At 33.8% G+C, this 12,733-nt stretch overlaps 1 protein-coding gene across 1 annotated transcript; it reads left to right on the forward strand.

Annotated features, from left to right (window-relative positions):
• The first annotated feature begins 5,464 nt into the window (after positions 1 to 5,464).
• On the forward strand, positions 5,465 to 10,255 carry LOC121246184 (rho GTPase-activating protein 5). Its single transcript, XM_041144235.1, has 5 exons — positions 5,465 to 6,262; positions 7,748 to 7,868; positions 7,973 to 8,092; positions 8,553 to 8,783; positions 9,223 to 10,255. The coding sequence occupies exons 1-5, from the start codon at positions 5,775 to 5,777 to the stop codon at positions 9,766 to 9,768; spliced, it is 1,506 nt and encodes a 501-aa protein (XP_041000169.1). The 5' UTR covers positions 5,465 to 5,774; the 3' UTR covers positions 9,769 to 10,255.
• The last annotated feature ends 2,478 nt before the right edge of the window (positions 10,256 to 12,733 follow it).

Below are 12,733 nucleotides of genomic sequence, written 5' to 3' on the forward strand. Positions count from 1 at the left end.
AGTTTCGTTTGATTACACAGATGAGATGATATGAATGCATAATAAAATATTATTAGAATATAATTTTTTAATTTTTTTTAACAGCTTTCAATGGGTCATGTCAATTTTGATAGTTTAGGGTGGAAGTGTATTATTTCTAATTTCATTTCTTATATATTTTAGTTGCATAATATGTTTATAGGACAAGTAGTATTACCAATTCTTTTCATTAGAAGAAACTTCAATCTGAAACTTGAGGTTTGAAAATGCCAATAACAAGCTGATATTAGTTAGTCCAGAGTAAAAGGTAACCATGTTGTTTGAAAATAAAAAAGAACAGTGGGGCATACTCTGCATTGCTACCATAATTCCAAATTCCATTCTCCTGCCAACAAGTTTTGCCCTCCGCATCAAGCAATCTCTGAAATTTCTTTTCTTACAATCTTCTGGTGAAAAGTTCTCGCTCTTAAAGTTGTTGAGGATAAGAGGAATGAAAATACTTCAAATGATATTTTGAAAGTACGTCATTTGACTATTTTATTCTTAAGCTGTTGTGTAGAATAAAATAGTCAAATGACGTATTTTATTGCGTGCTCTACGTACCCATTTTGGAATATAATTTTTTTAATAAAGTTGGACATTTATGCGAACATTTTTAGCATTCTGGACAGTTTTATCCTTTAGCATCCAAGGGATATCTATGACTTGGGCGCAAGCTTCCAGTCTGAAATATTAAAGTTCTCGTTGTGAATGGCCATGATGACTTCAAGAGAGTCGCCTTCAATGATTAGATTATGATCTTTGCCTAATTTTGCTAATTCCTTCACTACCATGAGTGCTGCTTTAGCTTCTCCAACATTAGTCTGGAGCAGCTTCGAATGGTCACTAAGGATTGAACTTTACATGATTTCGTGGGGTAAGGGGTGATGATTTTTTCACTTTGTTAGGGGGGACATGATTGCCATGTTTCCTTATTGTATCTGTAAGTGTTTTTCTTTTGAGTTCACCCAAGCCAATGCATCTGCTGCCACTTGATTATGGGCTGTCTTGCTCCTTAGCTACCACGTTATATCAATTGCGATAGATGAAAGAGAGTTTCATCAAATTGGATATTTAGTATATAGTAAAGGAATTTTATATTTAGTATTATAGGAAAGGAAAGGATAAAGATCATCCGCCTAATCCATGTCCCAATATGATGTATGCAAACTATTGTGTATTGAGAGATTAGTTGTAACGCTCTAATAGAAGGTCAAAATCACATAACCTATACTTCAAAATGACTAGTTAATAATATAGTTAGAACTTTATTGAAATCTTATAAAGATGTGTCACATTCAATATGAGATCTTATTCACCACCTACCCTTATCCTTATCAAATGAATTTTTTAAAAAGAATGCCAAGAGTATGCATACTCTCTTAATTTTCAACGGTGACGCTACAATCTTCTCAGTTGCTTGGTGGTCTCGACTCTCCTCCACTCTAGAGTTTGGGCTTTATTCCATACGTCTCCCATCATTGCACTCACATGCTAGACGTGCTCCACCTCTATACTCCTCCTCAATCGCTGATCTTACTTTTCTCATCAACACACTTCATTTTCATCGGTGCAATTATACACATCTACCACTTTTCCTAAAACGTGAAATTTACGTACTCTACTGTAAATAGAAGAAACTTTTAATTTATCTATCCCCCATTTTATAATCATCCTCTTAATATTTCATAACATGATATCAAATAATCAACTTACCAATTATGCATAATAAATAATTTTTAATAATATAATATCACATAATTATAAAAAAAAAAACAATAAAAAAATGGTTATTCAAATTACTCGTCAAAGAAGAAAATACAAAGATAATATTTAAAAATTATTCTATTCAGCAATCTTACGCCCTGAACAGAATAACTTTTTTAGAATTTTTTAACATTTAATATTGAGGAGTACTGTCACCGCGCAAGCAAAGTCAAATGCTTACGCAGCCTCCATGCATAGGAGGCCTATCAGCCTCATAATTCTGCATATAGAAGACCAACAACCTGATTTTTTGCATTCCAATCTCTCTTGTGCAAATTATTAGTTACACTGTGTTCATTACTACATGAAAGGCATCGAGCTGGATAATGTATGTATTTTCACAACAGGTCCTACCATCTCAAATTTAAGTATCACAATAAGAAAATTACTTATTTGTGATCAGTAAATTCTAACGAAATAATTATTTGTAATTAAAATTGGTTATAAAAAATCTTTTGACTGTAATAAATTAATCACAAAAATCTATCTTTTTTGTAATGTATTTTGATATAGATGTTCTGAAATAGAGTCGAGATCGCACCAAAACAAATGGCCCACTTTTGGATAAGGGAAGGATTTATTCAGCAAAAGAATTGTTCAAAAATGGAGATAAGTTAGGGTAAATATATGGAGGGGAAAAAATGGTGGGATTCTACCGGTTTTGCCAACGGGCAGGTGGGGTCTCATTACTGACTAGATCATGTGGCACAGGGATAAATTGGGAAGATAAATTTATAAGGTTCTTTTGGTTATATTTTGAAAAATGGGTTTTGCTTTCAATCACTCATTATTTATTACTACACTTCACACACTTGATAACTTTTTTTTTTTTTTCATAAGACGTGAAGTGTGTATAATAAATAGTAACTGATGAACAAAAATATATTTATAAACTCACTTATTATTTAGTGCGGTTTTTCTAATATTTCATAAACAAAAGTATATATATATAGATATATATTTTAAAAAAGCGGAAGGTCACATGTCTAATAGTGACTCCTTTTAATATTTATTAATAAAATCCGCACTTGTGATAGAGGAATACTGTGAAAACAAAAGTATATTTGTAAACTCACTTATTAACGTAATAATAGTACGTGAAAATTTGCTACATCAATTAGCATGAAAAAGTTTTTAGGTGTATTTATTATTATTTTGGATTCTATAATATATATAATATGCTTTATACATAAACTTAATAAATAATAACTCTCCCAAACGAAATTAGGTGTAGGCTGCATTTAGATGTTGAGTTAAATTGAGATGAATTAAATTTTTTATGAATAATAGTGAGTTAAGATGATGTAGTAAATTTTGTAGGAATCACTTAAAATGAGTTTAGATGTTAAAATAAATTTAAATATATTTATAAAAATTTAAAAAAAATTATAAATCATACATGTAAAAATATGTTGAATTAAAAAAAATTACGAATCTCGCACGTATTAAACCTAACTTAAAATTAAACTGCATTAAATTGATTTCAGTTCAAAAAGGCGGCAATCAGTCTTTTCTAAACTCTCATCTTAAATTTTTATCCACAAAGTAATAGATCGAGTTGACGATGGGTCTGAGTTTGGTTTGGTTTCCCAGAATCCCAAGAGGTCACCTACAGCTGTTTGAGGGATAATTTGGTCATTTCATCATAAGAAACCATGTGCAGTAGAGTGTTGTATTATTTTCAAAGCTAATAGTTGATTTTGACAGGAGGTATCTAAAGAATGTCGTAATAAATTCTTCGATTTGGAATATTAGTTGAGCCTTTTTTTTTTTTTTTTCCTTTTCTAAAAGAAAATTTACTTAGAACATTTGCGATTATGTACCTACATATATATCTACATATTTATATAATATGATCTTAAATTAAACTATATTAGATTATATATATCTAAAAATTTGCATAACTTTAAATAATATTTTTACAAATTTAAAGATACATTGTTTACTCTTCAAAATTTATTTTATTACTTTTTCTCTCTCCTCCCCTCTCTCTCTACCAAAGGATAGAATTTTAGGAAAAAAAATTATAGTAGATGCTAAATGATTGAATTTGCAGCGGTGCTAATTAAAAAATAAAAAAATAATTTTAGAAAAAAAATAAATAATTATATAATAATAATAATAATAATTATTATTATAATAAAATAATTTTTTATTATTATTTGACTTAAAAATGCATAATCTAATATGAGAGTTTTTCTTGATATGCAAAATCAATCTCTAAAAGATATAATTTTGTATATGTATATAGAGATACCAATGCCAGTGCTCTTAGAGCGTAATAAGAGTGAATGTCTACCTTGGTTATCAAGATGAGAAAGACTATCTCCTATATTCATTACAACTTTTTAAAATTTTAATACAAAATATAATAAACAATTTAACAAATCTCAAAACAAATATAATATTAAAAAATTATATTATAATAATATTTTATTTAATTTTTAACTTTAAGAAATACTTTAGATACAAAGAGATTACACAAAAGTAAACTTACAAACTGATATGACTTGATACGGTATGTCAAATTGTAAAATTATTTTTATTGTGAAATAAATTTAATGGATCCTATGAAGTTATATCAGTTTGTGAGTTTACTTTTATATAATTTATTTGTATATGTAGTAGTTCTCTTCAACTTTTATTTAATCTTATCTCATCCCATCTATTAACCAAACCTTTTTAAAAAGTATCTAATTGAAATTTTTATTGAGAAGCTTTTACAATTAACGTTATATTTTTTTAAAAATCACTATAATTAACGTTAAGTGCATATTTACTATACAGTAAACAACATTTTAATAATAAAATTTACAATTAAAAGCTCTCCTATAAAAAAATATTATTTCATATCCCAATCCCAAACGTACACTTAAAAAGAAAGACGGCAAAGTGAAGTTGTTGGTTTAAACTTTTTGGTCAAACAAAAAGTAAATAAATTATTTCGATTATTTTTCATTATTGAACAATATTGACCCCTTTTTTTTTTTCTATATTTGTGTTGTAATCAATAATTATTATAAAATTTAGGGTTTGTAAAACTTGTTTGGAAATAAATTTCATCTCAAAATTCTCATATCATCTCATTTTATTTTATCTCATCTCCTTTTCAAACAGAATTCAAATACAAAATTTTTAAATTAATCATTACAAATTTTCTAAACTTTTAAACAAAAAATAAAAAATAATTTAAAATTTTCAAATTCTTAAATAAAAATAATATTATAAAACTATATTATAATAATATGCGAATTTTATAATATTTTTTATTCAATATTTTCTCTCTCATTTTCTAAAATTTAAAAATACTTAATTTAAATTATCTTATTATTATTTACAAATTATCTTATTATTATCTATAAAATTTTCAAATCAGTAGTATTTATTGTGCATGACAGATCTTTCCCCTTTTATAATCAGTCTAGGGAATGCTCCAAAAAAAGTGGTCCAAACGTACATCTTTCTCTCCACCGATCTGTGTACGAGAGGGAAACTATAAGGATTCCTAAAGACAACATCCAAATAACTGCCGAAACATAACACTCGTTGAGCTCATGACATGTCTTTGTATTCTTCTTCGTCACCAAGGCCACACAGCTACTGTATCTGGAGCAGCTGACCCATCCAACATGACACTTTGCATCAATACCACGTAAACACGAATTTAGAAAGAACACAAACAAAAAGAAAAACAGAAAAGGCAAATGTCTGTGTCAACCACACCACCATACCCTCTCAAATCATTCATTCACCTTTGCATTTCCAAGCAACCTCTTGGCCTCCTCGTCCTCTTCCCTCCACCTCTCTGCCCATCTCCATCTTCACCACCAACACAACTTTCACCTTTTTCGCTCGAATATATTAATCCCATCTTAGCCTTTTGGGAATTATTCTTCCTCTCCCTTCTCTGTGCTACACGCTCTCTTTTGATCTCTTTAGATTGTTTTAGACTCTCATTTGTTAATTGGTTTTTTACTTAAAAAAGAGCAATGTCTCGGCTATTTCGATCCAAGTCTTGCGGACTTGTGGGACTCACCCAGTTCAACCCCGCCTCTCCGGGTCCATTTTTCTGCAACGGGGAAGAGCGAGACGAGAACGAGGACGAGGAAGAGGAAGAGGAAGAACTTGAGGAGGAGGAGGAGGAGGAGGAGGAGGAGGAGGATGGTGACGGTATCCTGCTCGAACCCATTTCGACCAGCCCGCACATGGGTCCGGGGACAAGAACTGCTGCCGACAATTGTCAAGGCCGGTCACATTGTCACGGCGCGCAGTTCCCGATTCTGGATATTCTGGTTGCGGTGCTGAGGAAGTCGCTGGTGACATGCAGTGTGGAGAGGGACGATGTTTCTTCACTGGATATTAGCTGGCCCACAGAAGTGAGACATGTTTCGCATGTGACTTTTGATAGGTTTAATGGTTTTCTGGGATTGCCCACTGAGCTTGAGCCCGAGGTTCCAAGGAAGGTGCCTAGCGCCAGGTGAGGGTTCTTAATCGTTTTCATTTTCAATACGTATGTATTGGAGGCATATTTCATTATCTATGACTGGGAGATAATTAATGGTGGATATGGATGTGTGAGCTATGATGTGGTTTTTCTTTGGTTTTAATTTATTTAATATGTAATTCTGTTTGGTTTTTCACACCCATAATGAACAAGATTCCTTAATTTATTGCAAAATTCAATTATTTATTTTTCATTGAGAGTGAAAAAGTACAGAATTTGTTCGTGCTTTTGGATGAAGTAACAGTGAATTTGCAATAATTAGTTTGTGAGATTTTCTTATAGGTGGTTGTGATCCCCTTGTGAATTTTAGGTTGCAGAAATGGGGGCTGTGTGCTCGTAGAGTTTTGGTTTGTTGCCGTACGGTTTTGGAGGAATAAGATGGGTACAAGATGTAGAGCTGGAGCTTTTTTTCTTTTTCTGTTGTTTTTTGCGGGAGGGGGGCTACATTGAAGCTAGATGTTTCTTTTGGCTTCAAGATTAAACCCGCTTAGCCAAGCTTGCTAATTACCTTCTTCATGAACGATACATGTTGTAGATAGTGAGGCATCGCGACAGCTAGGAGCTCAAATATATGCAGAATAATACTCTGCAAGACAAAATTGTAATGATTATATAATGAGATGAGATAGTTTGGTTTTGTGTAAGCAAACCAGCCCTTAGAGAACAAAGAACAGCAGCTTTTAATTTAACCTTGCTTCTCTTTTATGTAGGTATTATAATTTCTATTACCTTAATTTGTCATCCTCTACTGAGGGTGGTTCAAACACTTCAGACTTCTAACAAGGGAAAGAAAATAGGATGATATGAATGAAAGCAGTCTCAATTGATTTTAGAATATTTTTCTTTACATGGAAAAAGCTTTTAAGAACAACATTAGGAGATCATTTATATAAAATGGTGAAGATCTTGTGAACTGTGAACTGTGCATTGAGTATTATATTGATAGAGAGACTTTTGGATATGATTATTCCCTACATTTGCATGTCCTAATAACCAGTGCCCTTGATATGTGTTAGCCTCTGCCTTTCTTTTGCTTTCTATTTAACTATTGTTAGTTGAAAATGGCGCTTACTTTGACAGCAGGAAGAAGCATGGAAATACATATTACTGTGGGTGCATTGGAGTAGTTCTAACATGTTAATTAAATGCTTCTTACGTGTTCATTTTGCATGGGATATATCTTTCTCTTTGTAACGTTGAATTTTTTACATGTGATAATTGGAGATATTTTATCAATCTATTTTGTTCCCTGTGATTAGAATATGATCTACAACAAATTCCTATTGGTGAATGTTGGAGGGTGTTTGGATATTTCAGACTAGAAGCCATTTTCATTTCCTAATTTCAATCTCCACCTTGTATGATTGTTTTATTCTGAATCCTATTTTCCATGAAATCTTATTTGACTAGTTTGCACGCTGTTTTTTTTTTTTTTTTTTTAATAATTATTTTTAACAGTGCAAGTGTATTTGGAGTTTCTGCAAAGTCAATGCAGTGTTCTTATGATGCTAGAAGGAATAGCGTTCCAACAATTCTTCTTATGATGCAAAAGAGACTGTATGTAGAAGGGGGCCTAAAAGTACGTCTTATTTGTTCATTGAATTATTGATTTGATATGTTTATTGAAATGCTACCTATTATATCTTTGCAAAACTTAAGTTTCCATTCTTCTCATGCTTGAAGGCAGAAGGAATATTCCGCATAAATGCTGAGAACAGCCAAGAAGAGTATGTTCGAGATCAGTTAAACAGAGGTGTAGTGCCACGTGGTATTGATGTTCATAGCTTAGCAGGCTTGATAAAGGTACGCATATTGGATGTCATGTTACATAGACTTCAGGTACTAAAGTTGTGCGAACAGATAGCAACTTAGTTTGGGAGAGGCTATCAGTCTAGACTGTTACAGGACTTCCAGTTGTCCCTTCAAACTATTAATTGCTAATATCTCTAGATTAATGCAATTTTCTTTCATATGCTCCTGCATTTGACCAATATTTCAAATAAGCTACCCAAAAATGATACTTAAGTTTCTCTAGTCTTCTGTTTGTTCCTTGCTTTCGGTAGGGCCATAAAGATTTTGCCATCTACTTGTGAATTGAAACTCTTTATTTTTTAAGGTTTAAAGTGTATCTTAAATGCGATGTTGTCATATGTTTTATTGCATTTGGTAGCAGTTTATAGCTTTCAAAAGCTTGATGCTTGACTTTTATTTCCCCACATATTGTTATTGTGATGCGTGTCCCCTGCTTCATGATGCTCTGCAGGCATGGTTTAGAGAACTTCCAACCGGGGTACTTGACTCTCTCACACCAGAACAGGTGATGCACTGTAATACAGAAGATGATTGCACTGAACTCATAAAGTCACTTCCTTCCACAGAAGCTGCACTGCTTGATTGGGCCATCAATTTAATGGCAGATGTTGTGGAGCATGAACAGTTCAACAAGATGAATGCCCGCAATATCGCTATGGTTTTTGCACCCAACATGACTCAGGTTTGATAACATTTGTTCAAGGTTTATTTTATTAATCATTATTTTACTTGGGATGATTGGTTGCTCTATTACAATTAGCCTCAAATGCCCTGTAAGTTCTTTCTATATCAGCCTCGAATCAAGGTGATTTTGAGCTTTTGAATGCTTGATTCATTGATGGTCAATTTAATGGTTTTAAAGTAAAAAAATGAGTAATCAGGAAATATTTTTGAACTTGTATCAGCCTCAAGCCATCCAATACAACCGCCCTGTTTTTTGGTGGCTGATATAGATGGAGTCCTCTAGATGGGACTAGAGATGTACAGGCTTGCAACAACTGGCAACTGTGATTTCAATGAAAAATGAAAGAGTTCTATTGGATTGCAAACACATCTCACTTTGGTTGTGAACTTTGGGGTGGGGGAAGAAAGAGAGTGATCTTTCTTTTTCTTTGATGCAGATGGCAGATCCTTTGACCGCACTGATTCATGCAGTGCAAGTTATGAACTTCATGAAGATGCTGATTCTGAAGACCATTCGAGAAAGAGATGAATCAGCTTCCAAGGATGGGCTACTCCCATCATGTTCAGATTTTCCCAGCCACAGTGATGACCCAATTTCCTCAATTCCAGTCAGGGAAGATTCATGTGCGCAGACTTCAGATCCTTGTGCCACCAATAGGCCTACCAAACACGACTTATTAAGGAGTAGAACTTTAGACAAGCTGGAATCTGACACCATGGAGAAACTTTGGAGCTTTGAAAAGAAAAATAATGGGGACGAAGCATACAAATACGTGCCAAGTTGCAAGACACCTAGTTATGAAATGGAGGGTTTAAAGAACGTATGTAGAGGGGGATATGATACCGGGGACTGGCTAAGTTTGAGAAAAGGAGTGCGGAAACTATACAGGCATCCGATGCTCCTGTTGAATAAGCCAGCTAAGAAGAATGAAATTCTTGGAATTGTAAATTCTAGGGGAGAAACCGGAGAAACTTGGGTGTAGAATGGGGCACTGAAAGGTTCCTACCTTGCATAGTTTGTATGTTGTTGAGTGTAAACGCTGTAATAGAATAGATGTCAGGTGTGTTTGGTTCAGTAGTAAGATATCCGCAGGCATTAACTAAAGCTATAGTGTGAGCAGCGGTGATTTCTGAGGGCAGGCCTACTTTGTATAATCTGTGAAGACTCTTTTCAAATATCTGATGGAAGTGGAAACCACAGTTTGAGATGCAAGTAATTCTGAAGTTAATGACGCTTGAGATGAAAGACGAGGGAAGACTTTTCACATTTACCACCCATGTCGAAAATGTTGAGAAAGCTTGATGCGGCTTGAGAAGGAAAATGTCCAGTACTAGAAACTGTTACTCTGTAGATCTATCTGCAGGGTAGACAAGGAAGCATGTATGTGGCTATGGGCATCCTCTGTAAGTCACTAGATTTCATATCAAATAAGATTTATTTCCAAATAAAGAAATGCATTCGGTGTCTTCGTTGGTTGGTTTTTTTTTTTTTTTTTTTTTTTTTTTTTTTTTTTGTGTCTTTCTGGGAAAATTATTTCATTCTAATAATCGAAAGTTTCCTTGCAATCGTCCTAAAATTTGTAAACCTAGATGCTAAACACTCGTTGAAGTGTAACAAGAAATATAGGAGGAAACTTAGGACTGACGGTGTAGCCAAGTCTAATGTTCTCTTGGTCAATAGACTATAATATGGTTAAAAAACACCAACTATAACTGTGATTTTTGTTGGCCGTACTCGGAAAGGAGGTTTCCATTACAACCGTGAGGGTTGCACCAGTGTTGAATAAATTGTTGTGGTTTAGTACACTGTCACTTGCTCCATAGACTTGGACAGGAGAGTATGTCGACTGAGGATTTTACAGAAAGTAGTAAAATAGGCAAGAACGGAAGGTTTTTTTTTTTTTTTGAAAACATTCCTCATTCATTCATATATCTGTAAACTCAATACAATTTTTGTCTATCTATAAACTAGCTAATACAAAAACTGGTGCCTCTTCAATCCACACCATCTCCTCCTCTGTCTGGAAAGCAGCCTTGGCTATATTGTGTGCTACTACATTACTACTTTCTATGTGAATATTGAACCTTCCAAACATACCAATCTTGAAGGACCATCTTCATCTCCTCGATGATATTGCCAAAATAAGATAACCCTTCATCTGCCTCATTCACTGCATTGATAATGACCTGTGCATCACCCTCAAACATTACTTTGTCAAAGTTGAGATCTCTGCATAAATCCATTGCTTTCCTCAAAGCATAACACTCTGCTATAGCTAGTAGATCAACATTTGGTCTCTCATCATTGCAAGTAGTCATGACCTCTCCCTCTTCATTTATGATTATCAATCCTATTCCCATCTTCTTTGCTTTTACTTCCAAGGCATCATCCCAATTGGATTTTACAAAGCTCTACTAATGTGGTTTCCATCATTTTTTACCACCTACTACTATGGTAGGCCCCTCCTATCCCTCTGATGAAGACTGAGCTAGTTGAAATTCACACAAGGCTTCCTTTGCTGATCTGATAACACTGCTTGGTCTGAGGAATTTCTTTTCGAAGATGTACATGTTTCGTCTGATCCACAAGCTTCTCATAATAACTACCGTCTCTGCCATCTCAGACTTTATAAGCTTATGTGACAGCTTCTCCCACAAACTCAATAAGTCTTCTTCTGCTATACTCCATTTCTGCAAAGTTTTTAAATGCATAGCTCAAACATCATTTGTAGCAGGATAATGCCATAAAATGTGCATAATAGATTCATCCTCTTGAAGACAAATAGGACACTTTGGTTCTTCAATTATTTTCCTTACAAATAAGTTCCTCTTTGTAGTTAGCAACTCATTACCTGCCTTCCACATAAACATTTTCAACTTTCCCAGTAAATTCAAGCTCCATAAATGTTTCCATCTGCTATCTGAATCTGCCCCTCTTGATGATTCCTCTTGTACAACCTTTGATCTTTCTTATTCTAAATAATAAGCACTCTTGACACTAAACATGCCTTTATTTGAAGGTCCCCATAACAATTTGTTCTCAATATCCTTTCTGCTTAAAGGAATGTAGCATATTTGATCAGCTTCCTCTTTTATAAAAATAGTTCTAATTAGGACCTCGTTCCACTCCTTTTTATCCTCAACCATGAGCTCACTAACCTTAGCATCATCATCAAATATAGCCATTGAAGACTGTAGACAAAAGGAAGATGGAGTGGATAACCATTTTTGGCCCCAAATTTTGATCCTGTTACCATTTCTCACTCTCCACCTTAGTCCCTTTTTAAGTAGCCCAATGAACTCCACACACTTCTCCATATCAATAAAGGTGTATGGCCCAATTTTGCCTCCAATAGTGAAGTATTTCTGAAATATTTTTCCTTATAGATATGTACAGTTAAGGAAGAGGGATTCTACAAAATCCTCCAGCCTTGTTTTGCCACAAAGCTGAGTTAAAAATCTCCTGGTCCCTGAATCCCAGTCCTCCCTTGCCTTTTGATAGCCTCAGTTTCTTCCAACTCCTCCGTTGGATACAACTTTCTTTTTGTTGGTTACCCCACCAAAACTTAGCTAGCATACCATTAAGCTCTTTGTAAAGCTTCCTTGGTAATATGAAAACACTCATAGTGTAGGATGGAACAGTTTGTAAAATAGCCTTTATCATAATTTCTTTCCCAGCACTTGAGAGAAATGAATTTTTCCAATTATGAATCTTTTGCCAAACTCTTTCTTTTAAACACCTAAAAGTGTTATACTTAGATTTACCTACCATAGGAAGAAGTCCCAAGTATCTCTCATAGTTCCCTTTCATTAAATCCCCTCCTTCCCTTAGGATTCTTCTTATGCTTTCTGAGTTAGTATTTGAACTGAAAAACATGGTTGTCTTTTCCTTATTTAAAAACTGACCAGAAGCTTCTTCATATTTTCTAAGAATCCCTTTCACTTTTC

Source organism: Juglans microcarpa x Juglans regia, chromosome 1S, assembly GCF_004785595.1.
Source record: "Juglans microcarpa x Juglans regia isolate MS1-56 chromosome 1S, Jm3101_v1.0, whole genome shotgun sequence".
NCBI lineage: Eukaryota > Viridiplantae > Streptophyta > Magnoliopsida > Fagales > Juglandaceae > Juglans > Juglans microcarpa x Juglans regia.

What these genes read in the sequence shown, in the direction of transcription:
- LOC121246184 (XM_041144235.1), top strand. Translation starts at nt 5,775, where the DNA reads ATGTCTCGGCTATTTCGATCCAAGTCTTGCGGACTTGTGGGACTCACC. An exon ending in AGGAAGGTGCCTAGCGCCAG is followed by an intron (nt 6,263 to 7,747) that starts GTGAGGGTTCTT and finishes TATTTTTAACAG; the next exon opens with TGCAAGTGTATTTGGAGTTT. An exon ending in TTGCACCCAACATGACTCAG is followed by an intron (nt 8,784 to 9,222) that starts GTTTGATAACAT and finishes TCTTTGATGCAG; the next exon opens with ATGGCAGATCCTTTGACCGC.